The sequence below is a fragment of the Pseudochaenichthys georgianus genome, chromosome 21 (genome assembly GCF_902827115.2).
Source record: "Pseudochaenichthys georgianus chromosome 21, fPseGeo1.2, whole genome shotgun sequence".
In the NCBI taxonomy this organism is placed as follows: Eukaryota; Metazoa; Chordata; class Actinopteri; order Perciformes; family Channichthyidae; genus Pseudochaenichthys; species Pseudochaenichthys georgianus.
This window is the reverse complement of record NC_047523.1, coordinates 27,029,835-27,050,586: the sequence shown is the minus strand read 5'-3', so window position 1 is coordinate 27,050,586 and position 20,752 is coordinate 27,029,835. Positions and strand designations below refer to the sequence as shown.

The window sequence follows — 20,752 nt, the reverse complement described above, 5'->3', positions numbered from 1 at the left end:
GAGGAGCGAGGAGCGATAATGGAGGAGCTAAAATCATGAAATCCTCAGACACTCGCCCCGCCCTCTTACTGTGTATCGCTCACTGATTGGACGATGCAGTGCATGCACTGATCTGATGCTTCTTGACATGAGAGCAGTTTCCCAGCGGAGTGAAGAAAACACATGAACCTCACGGGAGTCACTCCTCAGTTTATACCGTGTTTTGTTTCAATTAATGTATCATTTAGTTACAAATATGTGATATATCTGAACAACAAAGTGGTCAAAAATAATTTTATTCATTTTTTGGAAACATTTTCATGATCGCTTTTTTCGTTTTACATTTTCACTTATTGTCATTTCCATTCAGTCAGTCATTAAGTGCTATTAAAATGTTAATGTGCTACATATCCAAACAAACAAAGTGTGCAATCCAATGAATGTTAATCTAATGGTGCGTTTCCACTGCAGCGGGTAGCTCGCTTTAAGCGTGCCGAGCCATGCGGGGCCCGTTTTTGGTTGCGTTTCCACTTGGCCTAGCTTTGGCCCGGGGCTACTTTTTCACCTTTTTTCTGGCCCGACTAAATCGTGGTTCTAGGGCCAGGAACAACCAGGCTGATTCGGGCTGAGTATGCTAAACTAGAGAGAGAATCGCTGGCAAGGGGGCTACAACTACAACAAGATGAACATATTTGACCGTGATTTAATTGTAATACACGTTTCAAAATTATGCCGACGTAACAACATACTGATACCGGTTAGTAAAAACCATGAATTAATGCTTTGACAAGTCTGCAGACAGACGGCAGGCGAAAAAACCTTTTAAAATGCTTGTTTTCTAAATGGAGCTTGGCTAAGCTAACGTTATATATGCTCCGACCGTCCACACTCACAACAACGGCCTATACAGACATAAATAAACCAGCGACTGTATTCGCCATGACACAGGTAGTCTGTGTTTGTACTTGTTTAACTTTTGTCTAGTTTCTGAACAGATATGAAGAGCTGTGAGCTCTGAGTGCTAAGAGCTAACGGCTGTGTTGTTTTTCTGGGGCACTCATTGAAGATGACGTCACGGCTCCGCCTACACTGCGTTACTATAGTAACTACCCCAGTTCCTAAACTGTAATGGAAGCGCAGCATTAAAGTGAGCCGGGCCTAATAAGGCCTAACCAATCCGAGCGAGGCCGAGCGAGGCCTGCAGTGGAAACGCGCCAAAAGTGAGCCGGGCCTAATAAGGCCAAACCAAACCGAGCGAGGCCTGCAGTGGAAACGCACCATAACTGGGTTTTGATAGATAATATATCTCTTTTTCTTCTCTCAATTATTTTATTTCTATTGTGCACTGCACTCTAATCAATATTAATCTAACTATTGTTCGTTTATACATTTTAAGAATGGCGTTTATCTTTTTTGAGAATGAGTTCTTATTTGATTTAATGTATTTGGGTCTACAACAGATGATACAAATGTTTGTGTCAGTAAATGTGTACTAACAGAGGCGGGGGTGTTTGTGAACACAACGGGGACAGAGCTGCTGTCAGACGATCAGCTGTGCGGCGTCATCACAAACGGACGTCGCTTCACGTGACGCCCCGGAGGAAAGGACGTCCCATTGCTCTTAAAACTCATTTCCCTGCTTCTCGTGGTTTCCTTGCGGCCCTCCATGCTTCCCTGGTGGGAGGGACTCCTCGCAGGGAAACGACGCAAGAGAGGGATGCAAGGAATCCACTTAACCGAAGTTAGAAGGACCCAGAGTCTGATTTATTCAGTGCAATTGGTCTCCCCCTGGGTCTGATTTGTAGAGAAGATACTGTTTCACTTCTGTGGGAAGCTGAAGGTCGAGAATCCTACCCAGTCTCTGCTTGCCCATAGTGTTCCTGATGTTCTGCCGGCACAGCTGCATGAGAGGAGAGGCTCCTGGGCGGGGGGGGGGGGGGGGGGGGGGGAGAGGAGCCATGACAGAGAGATGTTTTGATTATTAGCTACAGCTTCGGGCACCAGCCTAATGTAAAGGCCGTGCAAATCGCCACTACTTGTTTAGTTTGGATTGAATACCTCCTGCCTGTCTCAGCAGCCTCTCCACCAGGCTGCTGGGGGGGGCAAGGTCCAGTGGCTGTTTGCCCTCAGAGTTCCGGAGGGATAGATCCCCCCCGTGTTCCAGCAGGACAGACACCAGCTCAGGGCTGGAGAGGCGGGCGGCGATGTGCAGAGGAGACTCTCCGGACACGCTGCTGTTCACTCTGGCACCTGAACACAGCAGAGTGATGAGGTATGATCCTGCTCTCATTACATAACTGGGGGAGAGGGTCTCTGACAGCCCCGTCTCCTACAGCACCACTTATCTAATGTATTGCTCACATGAAATACTTTGGGCCATAGCTGGACTGTATTTACTCTCAGGTTATGTATATTCAAATTAGAAAGCCCAAATGAGTGGATGTTTTAGATACGATACAGCAGGCGTGTTATATAATGTGTGAATCAGCCAGCAGTGTAAACATAACAGTGTGTGTGGACACAAGCACTGAATTTAGGTTTACTGTTGAGTAACACATCAATTATTACTAGGTTTAACTTTGTTTTGGTGCATTTAGTAAGAGATTAACCAAACAGAGACAAAGCATGCAGACACATCAAGGCATGCACATTTAACATACATCTGAAGATACAACACAGCATGTTTAAAGGCAGACCCTCACTGAATATGGTATACATATAATCGAGGCTATATGAGGTTTATAACTTAAAAACATAACTCTTTACACTTGCTCAAAAAGTTTTTGGTCTAGAATTTATTTACTCTAAAATGTCCCTTTAATGTCACTTTATACAATTAATACACTACACTTACCTGGCCAGTGTTTTTTTTTAATTAAAACACACGTAACTTTACAAGAAAGAGTAATCTTTAAAAAAAAGAAAAAAGAATACTACATAAAAAAGAGCCCTTAAGTGTGTGAGAATGATTAGCGATTAGCGTACTTAAAGTATTCCAAATAAAAGTACTAGTAGACTTGGCTCCTTTGAGTGTAATGATCATTCATTATATTATAAGATTATTATTATTATTATTATTATTATTATTATTACTGGTACTTTAATGTGAAAGTAGCATTTAAATGTTGTAGTGAATTGATTGAATTGCTCAAATAAACCATTTTATATACAGGTTGGTTCTTTAAACTGTATAACATTGCATCATAATCCTTCTATCCTTCATTCCAAACCATTAAAAGTGTTAGTCTAAATAACCTAAATACTAACACGTTCTTTAGAGGTTAAAATTTGAAGCTGAAGGCATTCTTACCAAGTTGAAGCAGTTTCCTCACATAACTCAGATGCTGATTGGAGCAGGCAACGTGGAGAGGGAACCCTGATTGGTCGATAAACTGATCCACATCTGCACCGTGCTGAACAAGAGGCTCGATGCACTCGAAGTGACCTAGACAGTTACCAGAATCATCACAATGAGAAGTGATGTACAACAAGAGATGTGCTTTGAAATGTGCCTTTGCTTGGTATCAAGGGAAGAATATGCTGTTGTTTTACTTTGTAGCCTAAAACAACACACATTTTCTGTTTTGATGAGTTATACATGTTTTCTGATGTGTTGCCACCGGTTGCCAGTTGCCACCTTTTGTGCATTATGTAGTGACTGATTAAACTGGTTCAGATTATCCATGCATATGCAGTGGAATTTGACCTCTGACCTTTGGCCGCAGCCCTGTGGATTGGAGAGCTGGTCAGGCTGGTCCCCAGAGGACTGGCTCCATGCTGAAGGAGCAGGGTTACGCAGGTCACATGACCCCGAGCGCAGGCTTCTGATAGGGGAGTCTGTCCATCCACTGTTGAACCATTAACCTGACAAGGGGGAGGATAGTTTTGAGACGATTTACTAGAAATTCAAGACCAAAAGGTTGTTTAGCAAGTGTAAAGATTTACATTTTTAAGTTATAAACCTCATATAGCCTCGATTATATGTATACCATATTCAGTGAGGGTCTGCCTTTAAACATGCAGTGTTGCAGTGACGGTTCTACGGGGTCTTGCCACCCCAGCTGCCACCCCATTTGGCAGCTTTGTTTTGAAAGAAAAGTTGTGGCTCATCGGACATTTATGAGAGAAAATCTCTAATGTCCGAGTGCAAGTGCATGCAGCACAAGACGCGAGCCTTGTAACCCCTCCGCCGGCCGCGTCTATCGTTTTCCCAACCCAGTTTAGATTTAACCACGCCCACTTCCGCATTACGCAAGGATCGACGTAGATAGACGCGATAGCGTCATAGACTTCATCTTCGGCAGTTTAGCGGTCGCGGTAAAGCAGGATATTGAATAGTTGTTTTTTGTCTTTCCGAAGGATTTGTTGACTGAAAGTAAACTATCCTATAATCAAAGCCATATCGAAGAGTCCTGAGATTGTATTACTGGTGTTTTATCATCTATAAATAGCCTGTATGTATCCTCAAATGTCGTTTTAAGGACAAACAAAAGACGTTTTAAATATCTTATCAGAATAGCCTGTGTGTATCCTCAATTAAAACGTGTTAAATATCTTATCAGCTGGTGTAAGTGCAGAATATTGAATTTAACCTTGACTATTACTGTGTACTTCATTTATCTGACAGCATTATTTAATGATACAATTTTATATATATACGCACATTTATTCATTTAATATATATATATTTAAACACACACTTATATGTACTCACACATGTATTTATTCATTTATACACACAGATGTATTCATTCATTTATACACACACTCACATATATACACTTTATATTAATTAATTTGTACAAACACACAAATATATATATATATATAGGCTATATATAAACAAAACACAATATAATAAAAACAGTTGTAATAATAACATAATATGGTATGATCAATTCTACCCTTTTGTTTTTGCTCCCATATTTCAATTAAAATATATTTTTCAAAATCAATATTGGTGGGGGCTCTTTTGCAAAGATAATTAATAACACCACCTGACAGTTGTTTCATTTTTACATGGCAAAACGTTAATATGTTATTAATGTAAAATGTTATATGTTGTATTATATAACAAAATAGACATTTATAACATATTATAAATGTCTATCTTTAAATAAATGTTATATGTTGTATTATACAACAAAATAGACATTTATAACATATTATAAATGTCTACCTTTAAATAAAAATATTAAATAGATACCTTTACATCCTAAACAGAAGGTCAAAACGTTATGTTACATGACAAACAAAAAAACGAAAAATTATATATATATATATGTATGGGCTATTGTAGTGCCGTGAAAAGGGAGTCGGAGGCGGTGTATTAAGAATCGACTTCCACACTTTATTATTCATTAAACTCTCTGAGGTTAATACATTAACTGCTCTGCATGACAAGCTAGTAGGAATGATTAGCCACAGCTCAGTGTTCCCACTAAAGGGTCTGTGTGGCAACACAATACAAGAGGTAAATTATGGTCCAACATGGTGTCACCACACAAGCCCCCCCAGAATTCACAAGTAAACAAAATCCATATGGCGGGGAGGAACAACAAGCCTACCCCCACGAGTCCTGCGCACCGGAGCCGGTACAGCGACTTCCGCCTGTGCAGCCCCCGTCAAAGGTGGGACCGGAACAACAGATCCACACTCCCTGACAGGAATCAAAGCCGGAGGGCGGCCCCGTTTCGGCGGTCGAGCTAGCACCACCGGCCGGTCCATGTCCAAATGAGCAGCCTTCACCCGGTCAACCGAGACGTGCTCCGCCTTGCCGCCCATGTCGACCACCAGGTGCTTGTCACCGTGTTCCAAGACCCGGAAAGGTCCATCGTAAGGGGGCTGCCTCTGTGTGCGTCGTGACGTATGAAAACGTGCCCAGCCGAGCGTAGCTCCGCGGGAACTTGAGACCTTGGCGCACCGTGCTGGGTAATCGGAACTGGAGCGAAAGCCTCCGCTGCATCTCGTAGGAAAACCCGCTGGGCCGTGGCAGACCAGGGAGCTGATGCATTCGGGAACTCTCAACAGCTGACCGTAGACCATCTCCGCTGTAGAGCACTGAAGATCTTCCTTAGGTGCGGTCCTCAGGCCCAGCATCACCCAGGGCTGCTTGTCGACCCAGTTACCGTCCGTAAGGCCGGCCTTGAGGGCCGCCTTCATGGAGCGATGGAAGCGCGCGCAGAGGCCGTTAGCCTGAGCGTGGTAAGCGGTAGTCCTGTGCAGCTTAACCCCCAAACCGCCTGCCACGGCGTTCCAGAGTTCGGAAGTGAACTGAGAGCACCTGTCTGAAGAAATGTCTGACGGGGTGCCAAAACGACACACCCACGTTGCAATGAAGGCCCGGGCAACGTTAGCGGCCGACGTCGAAACGAGCGGGACCGCCTCCGGCCAACGGGTCGTCCTATCCACCATGGTGAGGAGGTAGGAAAAGCCGTGAGAGGAGGGCAATGGACCAACCAGGTCGATGTTGACGTGGTCAAACCTCCTCTCAGGAACCAGGAAACGCTCCAAAGGGGCCTTCGTGTGGCGGTGCGCCTTCGTGTGGCGGTGCGCCTTCGTGTGGCGGTGCGCCTTCGTGTGGTGGTGCGCCTTCGTGTGGCGGCGCACCTTAGCGCGCTGACAAGCCACGCACTCACCGGCCCAAGTCCTCACGTCATGCGAGTATATTCCAGGCCCAACTGGACGGCACCGATGACGACTCTGGAGAGGCAATCAGCAACCAGGTTCGACTTGCCAGCCACGTGCTTAATGTCCGTAGTGAACTCTGATATGTAGGAAAGCTGCCGCTGCTGACGTGCCGACCAAGGCTCCGCCACTTTTGACATGGCGAAGGTGAGCGGCTTGTGGTCGACAAACGCCGTAAATTCACGGCCTTCCAGCATGAAACGGAAGTGCCGCACGGCCAAATAAAGTCCAAGGAGCTCTCGGTCAAAGGCGCTGTACCTGCGTTCTCTGGGTGTCAGCTGGCGGCTGAAAAAGGCGAGCGGCTGCCAAGCGCCCTCCACCCACTGCTCGTGCACCGCGCCGACCGCATATTCCGACGCGTCCGTTGTGATGGAGATGGGAGCCGTAGATGATGGGTGTGCCAGCAAAGCCGCCTGAGCCAACGCGGTTTTCACCTCAGCAAAAGCGACGTCCGCCTCTGCTGTCCAGTCGATCACCTGGACGGGGGTCTTGCCTTTCAACGCTTCATACAGCGGCCGCATGATGTGTGCGGCCCGGGCGATGAAACGGTGGTAGAAGGTCACCATCCCCAGAAACTCATGGAGCGACCGGGCTGTGAGCGGGCGAGGAAAAGCCGCAACCGCCTCCACCTTGCCGCACCGCCCTTGGTGACGCGGTGCCCCAGGAAATCAATGTCAGACACCGCGAACTGGCACTTTGCAGGATTGATGATTAATCCGTGTTCGTTGAGCCGCGTAAAAAGGGTTCGGAGGTGGGACAGGTGCTCCTGCACTGAAGCGCTGGCGACGAGTATGTCGTAAAGTCCAAAAGGCGTTATCACTGCTGTCTTGGGAATGTCCAGGGGGTGCATGGGCACCTGGTGGTATCCACGCACCAAGTCCACCTTGGAAAACACCCTCGTACCGGCCAGATGCGCCGAAAAGTCCTGAATGTGCGGCACCGGATAGCGGTCAGGCGTAGTGGCGTCGTTGAGTCTGCGGTAATCCCCGCATGGGCGGAACCCGCCGTTCGGTTTGAGGACGACGTGCTGGGGGGAAGCCCAAGGACTGTCCGAGCGGCGGACAATGCCCAGGCGCTCCATGGTTGCGAACTCCGCCCTCGCTACAGCCAGCTTAGAAGGGTTCAACCGCCGGACCCTGGCGTAGAGAGGAGGCCCCTCGGTAGTAACGTGGTGCTCCACGCCATGCTTAGTGGTAAGCGCAGAGAAGGTGGGCAGCCACGGGTCTGGAAACTCGGCCAACAGTCTGAGAAACGTGTCTGCCCCCGACAGCGAGCCCGACAGCCCATCGTACGCTGCGCTGCCAAGTGTGCACACGAGAGATGTTAAGATTCACCGATTCGCATCGGTGCACCGGCATAAACGTTCAAGATGCGAGTGCACCGGTTGAAAAAGTGCACATCGGCTACAGTTTGGGTTGAACCTGGTTGAACTCGCGATGCATCGACTGCGTAGCGTCTTTGCATCGGTAAAAAAACGATTCAAAATCCCCTCATCTTGTCAACGCTCAGCAGAGACGATCTTTGATATTTGCTTCGCCACTACGGAGGCCGAGAGTCTCAGTTATTAACACACACGGAAGTTGAGGAGAAAGAGAAACACAGTGCACCGAAAAATACCTACAAATCAAACGTTTGGCAACACTTCGGATTGTTCAAGAAAGACGGTGTAATAGTCCTTTATGCTATATAGTTGACCGCAGGTCATGGAGAGTAATAAGGTATCCGTAGACCTTTGTATGAGGTATCTTTATTACTCAACAGGTCTACAGCCATGATACATAGATCCGTCCTAGATGCGGGCTTGCATACACACAGTATCACTCCGCCGCCGCACCCCATCAGTAACGTCCTGATGGTATATGTGCGCGGCACTATATACTACAGACGGTCAATTTGAAAAATCGCTCGCAAATTGTTAACGATGCCGAGCCGCTTTAAAGTACACACGTAGTACGAGGAACTTAGCGACGCACATAAAGAGGCGACATGGGGTCTGCGGCTGAAAAGAGAAACCTGAAAGTTAGACATGAGTTAAATCACTCAGTGAGGTGTTCTGTCAGAGAGAGTGGTGTTTAGTTTACAGCAGCTTGTGACGGCCAATAATAATTTAAATGTCTTCCTCACTGTAAGCAGTTATGAAATACCTGTTTGTGAAAGGTTATTTGTATTCTTTATTGTTATAGAACCCACTGCTTTCTGCTCACTGGTGAGTTAGCCTATGAATGAGTGTTCAGCACATCAGGCTGGCAGCTGTATGGGCATGGCACCATGGTAGCTGTTATTTGTTAATCATGAGCAATGCATCCTTACATTTTTTAACTGTGAGGTGTTATACAATTGTACTGTACTCTGGAGAGCTTTTAAAGGTAAAAAAATAAACGGCATGATGGGATGTGCAGTACCAAATATGTAAAGCACTTTTTTGTTAATGTATGATTTGCTGCATATAAGGAATACAACTAAAATCCTCTGTCGTACCATATTGAAGTATCATTATTTTTGCATCGTGTTGAATCGCATCGTATCGCACCGAATCGCATAATGTTGAATCAAATCGTATCGAACTGTATCGCAACAGGGGTGAATCGTATCGTATCGCATCGCCTGGTGTTTCAAATGTATCGTTAATGTATCGTATCGTGGCAACGTATCGAGATGCGCATGCATCGGCCTCAGTGATGGAGATGCACATCCCTAGTGCACACGAGGGAAGAAAACGCTAAGGCATCAACCAAACGCCTATTCTTAACGTCCACTAAGAGTCCATGAGCACACAAAAAATCCGCTATGAGGAGGGGAAAAGAAATGTCCGCTGTCACAAAATCCCAGCTGAAACGCTGTCCTCCGATGCACAAACACATAGGCCTCACGCCGTACGTGCGAATGGGACCGCCGTTAGCCGTCGTCAATCACGGTCCGTGCCCACCACGGGTGACGTCTTCACTCAATGCTGGAACTACGCTCCGTTGAGCGCCCGTGTCACACAGAAACAGGCTCCCCGAAAAGCTGTCGCTGACGAAGAGGAGCCTGCACGTGCCGCCGATGCTCATAGCCACTACTGAGCGCTGGCCCCTCCGTTTCCCGGGGGTTTGTAGCTGCATGGAGCGATGCATTTATTCGCCATTGTCCCGAAACGTGCGTGGTAAAAGCACTCTCCGGTGTCTCCGCGCCGGCTCGATACAGCCGTGTCCGGCCTCCGCCACGCTTTCTTGACATGGTGTCACCACACAATATATACAGATGTTTGCTAATGTATCCCTCTTATATCCATCAGGAATTAATATTAAATGATGAATTAACATTCCTCAGCACTGCATAAGTGTGGTCGTCAGTCATATTGACAAAGAAGCACTATTATATTGTATATTATGTGGCCTTTAAAAGGACGGTATTTTGCTTGTCAGATTCAGATTTTGCGGGTGTGCCGCGTGAGGCAGTGATGTAACCATAGGGATGTAACGCCAGGTTGATGCTGGGACGTAACGCCGCGTCGATGCTTGCGTAATGCGGAAGTGGGATCTAAACTGGGTTGGAAAAATGATAGAGGCCCCCCGGCCCTGGCGCGAGCGTGGAAATATGATTGCCGGCGATTTCATTTGAACGGGGAGACAGCTCAAAACGAGAAGCATTTCGGATCCAAGTAGACGGAAGGAATGAGGTATTTGCGGTCAGGGTATGGCTGGGGTAGGCTACAGCATGGATGTATAATAAGAACTGGATACAGCGTGCAGGCCCACCTTAACCTGCCATTAGGCCCTGGGGCTGGTTTTGTAGGCCCCCTATTTAAACAACACATCAAAGTCATTTATAGCCTCGGCAGGCTCTGTGATCGCACTTCTCCACTCTGCTCTACGCGCGCCTGGTCCTCTCCTCCAGATGAGTGACGTATCGGGCCTCCCTCATGTATTTGTCCGGTTGCCGTTGGCTCCCCTCCACGTAGCAAGTCCTCGTCGTCCTCTCCATCTCCTCCCCTCCCTCCCTCCTGTCTGTTTTTCCTCTCCCGCTAGTCCATCGCTATCAGAACCAGATGGCCTACTGCTCGGTACAGAACTCATCTGTCCTTCCTCCTTATCCTGCACTACAGGTTTAAAATAACCTGTAAGCTTCGGCATTTTTTGTAATAGCTGCTTGTCTCGAGACTCCTTTTCCCTCAACAATTTCCTTTTCCGAGCGCCACTCTCAAACGTTTTCTTCTCAAACTTTTTCTCCTAAACAACCTTCATCTGTCACTCAATCACTCGCAATTTGAATAAGTCACATGTGAAACATATTCTCATTCTGATTGGCTGTTAAGTGGTGCCCACTGACTGTTTCGGAGTCATCTCTGGAATCCATCGATCTGATTGATTAGCGGAGCAAATTATCAAAATACTACGGAGGGAAGATATTTTCGTTTGGATTACTGGTCTGGTGGAAGCTCACGAGTGTGTGTGTGTGTGTGTGTGTGTGTGTGTGTGTGTGTGTGTGTGTGTGTGTGTGTGTGTGTGTGTGTGTGTGTGTGTGTGTGTGTGTGTGTGTGTGTGTGTACGTGTGTGTGTTTGTGTAATTTTGCGAGAAACACCGAGAAACACCGGCTGTTGTTTTGCCTGCTGTGACGTCAAGTTACTCCGTTCTCCGCTTGTAATTATGCCGTTAAGCTTCAAAGTTATATTTATCATCTGAATTTGCCGAAACAAGTTTAATATCCTGAAAGCCAAGACTTTGTTTATTTGAAACTAGATGAAAACAAACTGTAACGGACCCTGCCGTGTTATCTATGATTACTATACGCCTTACATTCATAATTTCAGCCGGAGGGAGGGGGAGTGAGTGGCGAGTGAGAGCTGTCATCTTCCCTTTACAAGCTTCAAAAATATATTTATCGTGTGATTTTGGAAATAAAAGTTTCATATTCTGAAAGCCAAGACTTTGTTTATTTAAATGTTTTTTAAAAACATCCGAAATAAAAAACTTTTTTTTATTTACATTTTTTTTTAAACTTTTTTATTGGCTCATGATAGGCCCCTGATCTCCGTAGGCCCCTGGGCTTCAGCCCAGGTCAGCCCGTGCATTAAGGCGGCCCTGACAGCGTGGGAGGCGGGGCCTCATTCATTCCTATGAGAGTTGCTCAATGGCGCATGGATGACAAAATGGCCCAACTTTTGAGAGAGTGAAACGTCACAGATTACCCAGCATGCCTGAGAAGTGTATGCGCTCATAGAGCATGCGCAACTTTAACCACGCCCCCTAAAAGGCTCGTTCACACATCAAGCACGTCAATTTGCGTACACGTAACAGCACCGCGCGTTCTGGATTGTTATGATGGATTATAGCAGCTAGCGGCTAGCTAGTGTAACGTCCGAGCCATTAGTAATCATGCTAATGTACACATCAATCGTTATGTACTTTTATATTACGCTGATGTAACAGGATCTAGTGATGGTTTTGTTCAGCATTGCCAGCTTCACTGTTGAGCTTTATGTTGTGCCCAGCATTCTCCTGTGCTCTGAAATTAAAATGAGGATAAGCATAAAACAACACTAAAATAAACACTACAATAACTTGTTATTTGACACACACAAGCATGTTCATTTGTGTGTATAAATATACAACACAGGCTATAAACATACATATACAAGTATAATTAATACAACTGTTCATTTGATTAGAGCTTTGACACATATCTTTATTTATATATGTATCAGTACTCGAGTTGAGGGGGGATGAGGGGGGATGACATCCCCCCTGAAATAAAAACGGTCAAAATCATCCCCCTTCTAAAACTGCCATTCCCCCTTTCCATCCCTTATGTAATTGTATCAATGAACGTGGCCATGGTATTACTGCTATTTCAACATTAATTTTGCGCATTTTGAGTAAAATACTGTGGGCGAGGGAGCACGCACAAACGCAATGACATTTTTACCAAGTCACTGACGCTATACTATGCGAGTGCCCTAGAGGGCGCCAGAGCGCCGTGATGCGCCTATTTGATCGATGCCAGAAGCGCAGGTAACGGTCATCACAATGGCCAAGCGACCAGGAGGACAACGCGATCTGAGGGACTTCATATTTAAAAATACTAAAAATAACATTTCAGGTAAGTCAAGAGTCAGTAATCTTAGTCATTACTCACTACTTTAGTCACCAAAGGTGGAATCTATGGACATAAGCAGCAATAACAACTTAGTTCGGAGTTATACGTTTTTCTCTCGTGTTTGCTAGCTGGTAAGACTCAAAACTGTTGATGAAGTGATACCACCAGCACCAGAAGAGCTGAAACCCCTCCTTCAAGCAGTGAACACTCTGGTCATCTCCACAGCTGAGTGTGAACGTGGGTTTAGTCTTAGTCAGATGAACATTTTAACCACAACTAGAAGCTCCCTAGAGGTAAAAAGCATGTCAGCCTTGCTTTTCATCAAGTGTTGGCCCTCCACTGAACAAGTTCAGACCAGAGGTATATGTCAAGACTTGGCTTCAAAGCCATTGCTTAGCTAACAATCCGAAAGCAAGAGCCAGAAAAATTGAGACCAAAAAGCATGATTATGAAAATCTTTGGAAACTTCTATGAGATAGGGGAGAGTGGAGTAGTCAGCCATTGACAACATTGGTCCTATTTTATATTATCTGTATAATCTTTTAATATATTTTCATATTTTGTAAACAATTTCAATTTGCACTTAATGCCCTGTTAAAAAAAAGTAACATTGGGAATGTTAACATAAAATATTTGTATTTGAACTGTAATAAAATGATGACGGATCAATATTTTTCAAAAAAATGTCCTCACATTTTTCATGAAGAATTTACATATAATGATTTAATTAATTACGATACAATTGTAACCCTTTAGATACCAGTTTTGATCGTATACCAGTAACTGCTTTTTTTTTTAAAATACACTATAATTCAATATTCTAAAAACTATTTTGACTTTATTATTAGTATAATCAGTTGATCCATCTGAATAATAAATGAGGGACTGTTAACCTACAAGATTTGTACCATATACTTCCATTATAACCACATTTTTGTATCCCCTCCCTCCCCCCCTTTAAATTAAAGTGAAAACAAGATTTTGCACTAATTGTCCTCTGCATTTGACCCTAAATGTTAGTGGTGCCATGGCAGCCCGGGGACCGACTCTAATTCTGAGGTGCCTTGGTCAAGAGCAATGAAAGGAGTATCTGAACATCCATAACATGCATGTTGTTTTAGGAGTATAATAATTATCTTTATGCTGGTTGGTCTCCCACCCTCGGCGGGTTATCAGCACAAATTATGTCCCCATATGATAAAATCCACCATCCCCCCTGAAAGTATGACGACTTCCTCGGGCGATATCATATGGTATAGCTAATTCATCGGTCAAAACGTGTTGTGCCCACATGCAAAGTTTGTAAACTCTGGCTTATCCCTGTGTGGTATTATAGTAATAGCAAACAGCAACGTTCAACTCCTTTAATGGTATATTGCAAGTGCAATAAGAAGTGTTCATACTGGGTAGTTTATTTAGTTTAAAAAAAATTATCCAAAGATTTACAGACCACTCTTTCCCCATGTAAGTCAATGGGAAAAAGTGTTTCCGGGCCTGGCAACCAAACAGAAGTGTAGTACTGCCGTTTTGCCACCACGAATATTTTCATCTGAGTCCGGCGCACTTCCTGGGGGCTTGGGCTACAGCCATACCAAGAAATGGCTTAGCCCCACCTTAGCCCCACCATGAAAAATGATGTTAAAGTAAGCAAAATAAAGTCCGCCAACGCGCGCAGAGTAAATTGCACAGACAGCAGTTAGTAAGATTGATTTCAGTAGCCACTTGTCTGGAAATACCGAAGACTAGAAACGGTTTTGAAAACTTTTGTCACGTGGTGATCGTCTTCTCAATAGAACATATTTGATAATGTCTTCTGGCCAATCACAATAACGGCGTGGTGTTGTTGCAGGAAGTCCCGACGGAGAATAATTTTGCTGTAGTACATAATACATCGATACAACATTATGTGTTGATAGAAATCAACACGTAATGAAATAAGACCCCACGGATTGATGATTGATAGGTGTGTGGGCTGTCTTTCATTTTGACACACAGAACAATGGGGGCTATCCACTAGGGGTGTTGAAAATAATCGTTTCTACGATGCATTGCGATGCGGACGTGGACGATTCGGTCTCGATGCAGTGACGGAAGATAATCGGTTATAGAGTAGTAACGTTGCTTCCTGATTTTCCGGCCGCGGCTTTACTATAACATTTTTTCTGTCACTTTAATATCAAATCGGTCGGTGACGCAGAGATCTGGGAACAGACGTGACAGCGGCATAGCAACACGGAGCAGTCTGCTTTATCCACCAACACAAGAACACCAGTCCAGAACCGACAGCAGAAGGACCCGCTCTCAATCACTCCGTGTCAGAGACACAGGGTCCCTGTGTCTCTGAGCCGCAGCGACACGGAGTGTGACAGGGATTTATGTTTTTCAAAAATAATCGCGTTACAATCATGTCAGGTTTTTGGTGGATTTAATTAAGTCTTGGATTGCAAAGTATGAATGTCCTCTAGCAATTTTCAGACGATATATACGTGTGTAAAGTTTGTGAAGGCAGGAGGAAAAAAGCTTCCGCGATCACCGTCTCCTCTCCGTTCCTCCAAGCCCCGCCCCCTCCCTGAAAATAATGAGTGACATGCTGATAGTGACCCGATAGAAACTTTGTTATTCACTTAATCACTGAGATATAATGAAGCTAATTTAATCTCATACATTCATGGGATTTATGTAACAGTAAGACAGAGAATGTGAGTGTGCACCCACATGCACTATTTTTGTTTGTATATGCTGTTGTAAATACTCCTGTTGTCTGCTGTGTTCAGACTCAAGTCCTGTGTGTGATGCCTCATTCAGGACATTCAGTGTCCTTTCTTAACAGAAGACCGTTGCTAGAAGCTGCAGCTAGACTGCAGAAGCATTAGATTTTTGTTTTTGAGGATGGAACAACTTCACACACGGAGGCTAGACCTATACAATTCATTTATTTTGGTTTATAAATTAATGTCAAGACATTTATGTTATTGATTTCTGAAGCACTTTCTAAATAATAAAAAGAGAGTTCATATGTATTTACTGCATGTATGCGTTGATGAAAAATAAGCCATGTGCAGTAATATAGAAAATTGAGGATGCAACGCATTGGTATGAATCGTGATGCACCGTGATGCACCGGGATATCGAACCGAATCGAATCGTTGACAGGATAATCGTAATCGAATCGAATCGTGAGACCAGTGAAGATGCACAGCCCTACTATCCACCCTTATCCACTATGTAAAGTAATTCACACAGCCTCTTTCCTCTTCTCTCTGTGAGGAGCAGCAGGTTCAGCTTTCAGAACAAAGTAACAAAAAACTAAAATGGCATTCATTTTTTTTTTTAAATATGTTGTGTAGTAATAGATGTATTTATTTTTCTTCTCAAGAGAGTACCAGAATGTGTATTTTATGTTAGTATTTCAAAAAATCTCCTGGGGGAGAATCCCCCCAGACCCCCCTGCAGGGGTTGGGTTTTCAGCATGTCAACTCTTTCACCTGTGGGGAAATTGCAGGATTGGCTCCAGGTCGCCCTTTTTATTTACTACAAGACAAATGTGCCTTTTTATTTCATACAGTTCAATTTGGATTGAGACTGGGAAATAATCTAAACCTCACGCGTGGCGTTTCACTGTCAAGGAGAGCGTGTATGTAATTACATCGCAAATACTGACTTGAGCCCCACCACTGTATGGGTTAGCCCTACCATAGATTACCCAACAAAAATACTCTGGAGCCACTGTTTGCGGTCTACAATGACAGAGAAGAGCCTGTCAAGTTTGGCTGTACTCAGCATTGAATCAAAACGCACCATAGCTTTAAATCTTAATAAGTTTGTGAGGCGTTTTGCTGAACAAGATGGTAATCGCCACATTCAGCTGATGAGTCGATGAGAATAATAAACTGTTAAGATGATGACCTTACGTGTGTATAATATTTGTCTTCTTTGAGGGGGTCTGCCCCCAAAAAACAGTTTCAAGTCCTGAGAAAGTCAAATAAGACGGTGTGTAAAACTTCACTGCCCAGCCAAAAAAAAGTAACCACTTTGATTTAACTAGGCTGGTAGGTAAGGACTTTCCACTGGATAATAACTGCAGCGATGTTTATGTTTTAGCTGAATACACGTTTTTTAACCCTAACTGATGCAGTTAGTCACTTCTTTAATGTTTGTTCTTTCTGATGTAAAGTCAAGGTTGTAACTGTTTGCAATGAAGTTGTGGGGCGCTGAACTGTTCTTTTGAATCTTTTGATTTATGATAATTACTTGTCTTTCAAATTTGAAGGAGGGTGAGCAAGCATTTTGAGGAACATTCATCATTAACTCCTCCAAAAAATATAGTTTATTTAATAATAACACTGAATATGTGAATCATAACAGTGATTGACAGCTGATAGGAATAATATGATTGTTAATATTATCATATTCATACAGACAAACATCGATGAGACAGTTAATTAATGTACTTATTGCAGCAGTCTGCATAGATTTGGTACCCCTGCTGGTCTAAGAGTGAAACAAACTCATTCAGTTATTGTTCAGTTAAAATGCATTAAATTATGTCTGCCACCTTATGTAAGGCTTTACTGATGTGCCACAATAATGTCACCTAATGTTATTGAGTTAAAATATAAATATTGTGGCTTTCCAAGTTAACATTGTTGATATGACTGGGATTAAATCAGCATACTTCTGCCAGGGGATACCACCCCTGAAATTCTTCTGCCACCCTCTTGCCACCCCATGAATATTTGTCTAGATCCGCCCCTGCAGTGTTGTATCCTCAGATTTATGTTAAACGTGCATGCCTTAATGTGTCTGCATGCTTTGTCTCTGTTTGGTTAATCTCTTACTAAATGCACCAAAACAAAGTTACACCTAGTAATAATTGATGGGCTGCTTCCTTACTAGACTAGGGGAGGATTCTGGTAAATAAGGACACAAAACATATTGTCTTCCTTTGAGATCATCTTAAATGTATTCATATTTATAAAAGAAAAGACATATCCAGACAATGGAGCCTTACTGACATTTGCCCCATTTTCCATCAAAAGCTTGGCGCATGCTGTGTGGCCTTGCAAACATGCTCCATGGAGGGGGGAGACCTGGTCCAGAGTGTTCAGATTCACACACATACCCTGTGAACACACACAGCAAATGTTACATTGTAGATGCATATTAGTACGTTTAGTGTTACTACAAGATCTCAGTATAAGCAATGTGATGAGTTTCAGATTTGTTCTCAATTAATACATAGATACATTTCATTTTATAATGCAGTATAATGTAGCATGCAGTTAAACTTGACCTGTGCAATGAGTCTCTGCAGAGCGAGGACACGTCCATTAAAGGCAGCATCGTGAATTGGAGACCAATCTGATTCAGTATCTAGGTATAGAAACAGTGGCCACCAACAACCTTTAAGTAACATATATGTGCATTAAAATGAAAATCAGAAACATTCTGTCCAGAGCAGTAAACAAACTGCAGTGTCAGCATAAGCTGCCCGCAGATACTCACCACTCATCAAAGGGTTGGAGAAAAAAACAGGAGTTCTGTTTTGACATGCAGTGTCTGGCGGAGTCTCTCTGTGTCCAGCAGACATACTTCTCACTGCCGTTCTAAAAGCTGTTTTTACAACAGAGGCTGAACTGTGTGCTGCTCGAAGTCAAAATACATCTGAGAGGCGTTTCCTGCTCATCTGTTTTCACTTTTTTGGTGGCAGGTCTGGTTGCTGTGATGTCATTTCCTCTTTGACAAAGTATTTGCCTGCAGGAAACAGGCTGGTACAATGAAGCTACTGGTTCTCAACCAATGAAGGTGCAGAGGGAGTGGGAGAGGGGCCTGTTGAGCAGGTCTGTAATTTCAGTGTAATTTGACACTGTACAGCCACACCCATCCTCTCCAGCAGGAGATGGGTGGCATTCAGTTGTTTGAGTAAAACTAAGGATAAACTGGATGGAAGTGAAACAATTTATGTACATAATGATCTGTGGGCATTATGCACTGATAGCCAGAGGCGCGGGAAGGTATTTTGAGTGGGGGTGCTGAGGTGCTGGACTCCAGTGAACACTATTACGGGCGCTATTAGAGCACGCACAAAAGCACTCCCCACACGCAAACACACAGTACACCCGCGACTGTTACAATGAAGGCTCGATAATCAGCTCACGGCATATAGGCAGGGGTAAAGTGCTATTTTTTACGAGTGGGGAACGGACCTCACCTCCTCTATTTATAACTGAATATTTGAAAAGATGAGTGAATGTTTGCTTGTCACACTTGTTTGCGTTGAGTGGCGTTGACATCCAACTCTTCACATGACATAAAAAAGGTCGGTAACGTTAATCATTACGTTCCGCTGCCACCATCTACTGGCTAACGTTAAACGTAGAAAAATACATAGTTACATACATAAATACATCTGTCGGTTTATAGGCAGGTTACAGGTTTATTGTTGACCACGTAACGTTAATGTAACAGGTTTATCAAGTTACCATTACACTGGGTTTGAATGAGAGGATAGAGGAATATGTTTATTTATAGTAGACTTAAAGGTGGGGTAGGTAAGTTTGAGAAACCGGCTCGAGATCGCTAGAATTTGAAAATACACAACCGGAGAAAATCTGCCACTTCCTTATAGAGCCCCTCCTCCAACACACACGAACGCGCACATGACCAATGAGGGCACGAGATAAGTTTGTGCCCGATGGAAGGCTGACAAGCAGGTAGGCCATCCTGTTGTACTTTTTACAGTATTACGGCTTCTACAGATGACATTTTTTTATGGATTTTTTGTCAAAGCACTTAAGATATTCATTGCTATCGGGATGTTAAGAGCATTCCATGGAATATAACAAAAACTGTATCTCGAGCCGTTTTCTGAAACTTACCTACCCCACCTTTAAAAGATGTAATTAGAGTCCCAATGTAATTAAACAATACGGTTGCAGAGGTCAAATTTTAACATTTTTGTCCACTGGCCAAATGGCTAGCCTAGTGAATGTTGAAATTTTACCAGCCACTCAATAGATTGCCATTGTTATTTTTGGATGGTGCGTGCAACATACAGTACCAGCCACTTGCATGATATACCAGCATGTGGCTGGTAAATAGTGTTAATGGTAGATATCTCTTTTGGAACAGGTCATGTTTTAATATCACCAGTTCAGTATATTTCAGATAATATTGCAGCAATAGTTTTTTAGTTGCAGATGGCACAGAACAAATGTTTACTTTTAAGTACTTTTAACACAGTTTCCCTGCGGGGGATTACTAAAGTATTTATGATACTGATTTCTGATTCTGAAGTGTTTTGCTTATAAGTTGTTTGCATTTAGCTAAAGTGTGATGTTTTTCCTCATATTGCATTGCAATAGCCTGTTTAAAGTGATCATATAACAAACAACTAATCAGTACTGATACTGTATGCTAATAGATATAGGAGTGATAATAATACAGTAAATGCTTTGAATTTCTTAGATATAGCTGTGCAGTATTCTTAACAGACTAGATAGCAGCAGACAATAGAAGGCTTATTACAACCAGAAGAGACATGAGACTTTTATTTTTTAGAGACTTGAGACTTGACTTGGACTCGTGACCAAAGACTTGAGACTTGATCAAGTCTCACCCCACAAAGACTTGAGACTTGACTTGGACTCGTGACCAAAGACTTGAGACTTGACTTGGACTTGCAAAAAAAGAATTGTGAACATCTCATATATATATATATATATACAGTGCAATAATTATTTCATGCTAAATGAAGCTCTGTTGGATATCACTAGATCCTGTTACAGCGTAATATAAGTACATAACGATTGATGTGTACATTAGCATAATTACTAGCTAGCTGCTAACTGCCACCTCGTTAATATCAAATCCATCATAATAACAATCCATTACCATGCTGTCATGAACGTGCGGTGCTGTTACGTGTACGCAAATTGACGTGCTTGATGTGAACGAGCATTTTGGTTAAAGTTGCGCATGCGCTATGAGTGCACATACGGGTACTTCTCA

General features: G+C 43.5%; 1 protein-coding gene across 1 annotated transcript; it reads right to left on the bottom strand.

Annotated features, from left to right (window-relative positions):
- Window positions 1-259: 259 nt before the first annotated feature.
- On the bottom strand, window positions 260-18,466 carry LOC117466850 (ankyrin repeat and SOCS box protein 9-like). Its single transcript, XM_034110332.2, has 7 exons — window positions 18,248-18,466; window positions 18,036-18,115; window positions 17,758-17,865; window positions 3,693-3,843; window positions 3,290-3,424; window positions 2,038-2,229; window positions 260-1,899 (listed from the first exon to the last, which is right to left on the bottom strand). The coding sequence occupies exons 1-7, from the start codon at window positions 18,330-18,332 to the stop codon at window positions 1,748-1,750; spliced, it is 903 nt and encodes a 300-aa protein (XP_033966223.1). The 5' UTR covers window positions 18,333-18,466; the 3' UTR covers window positions 260-1,747.
- Window positions 18,467-20,752: the final 2,286 nt, after the last annotated feature.

Excerpts from the sequence above, each read along its gene's own strand:
- LOC117466850 (XM_034110332.2), bottom strand. The coding sequence starts at position 18,332 with ATGTCTGCTGGACACAGAGAGACTCCGCCAGACACTGCATGTCAAAAC. Across the intron at positions 3,844-17,757 it reads TGATGGAAAATGGGGCAAAT|GTTAATGGTTCAACAGTGGA; the intron begins GTCAGTAAGGCT and ends CCCCCTTGTCAG. Across the intron at positions 3,425-3,692 it reads CCACAGGGCTGCGGCCAAAG|GTCACTTCGAGTGCATCGAG; the intron begins GTCAGAGGTCAA and ends GTAACTGTCTAG.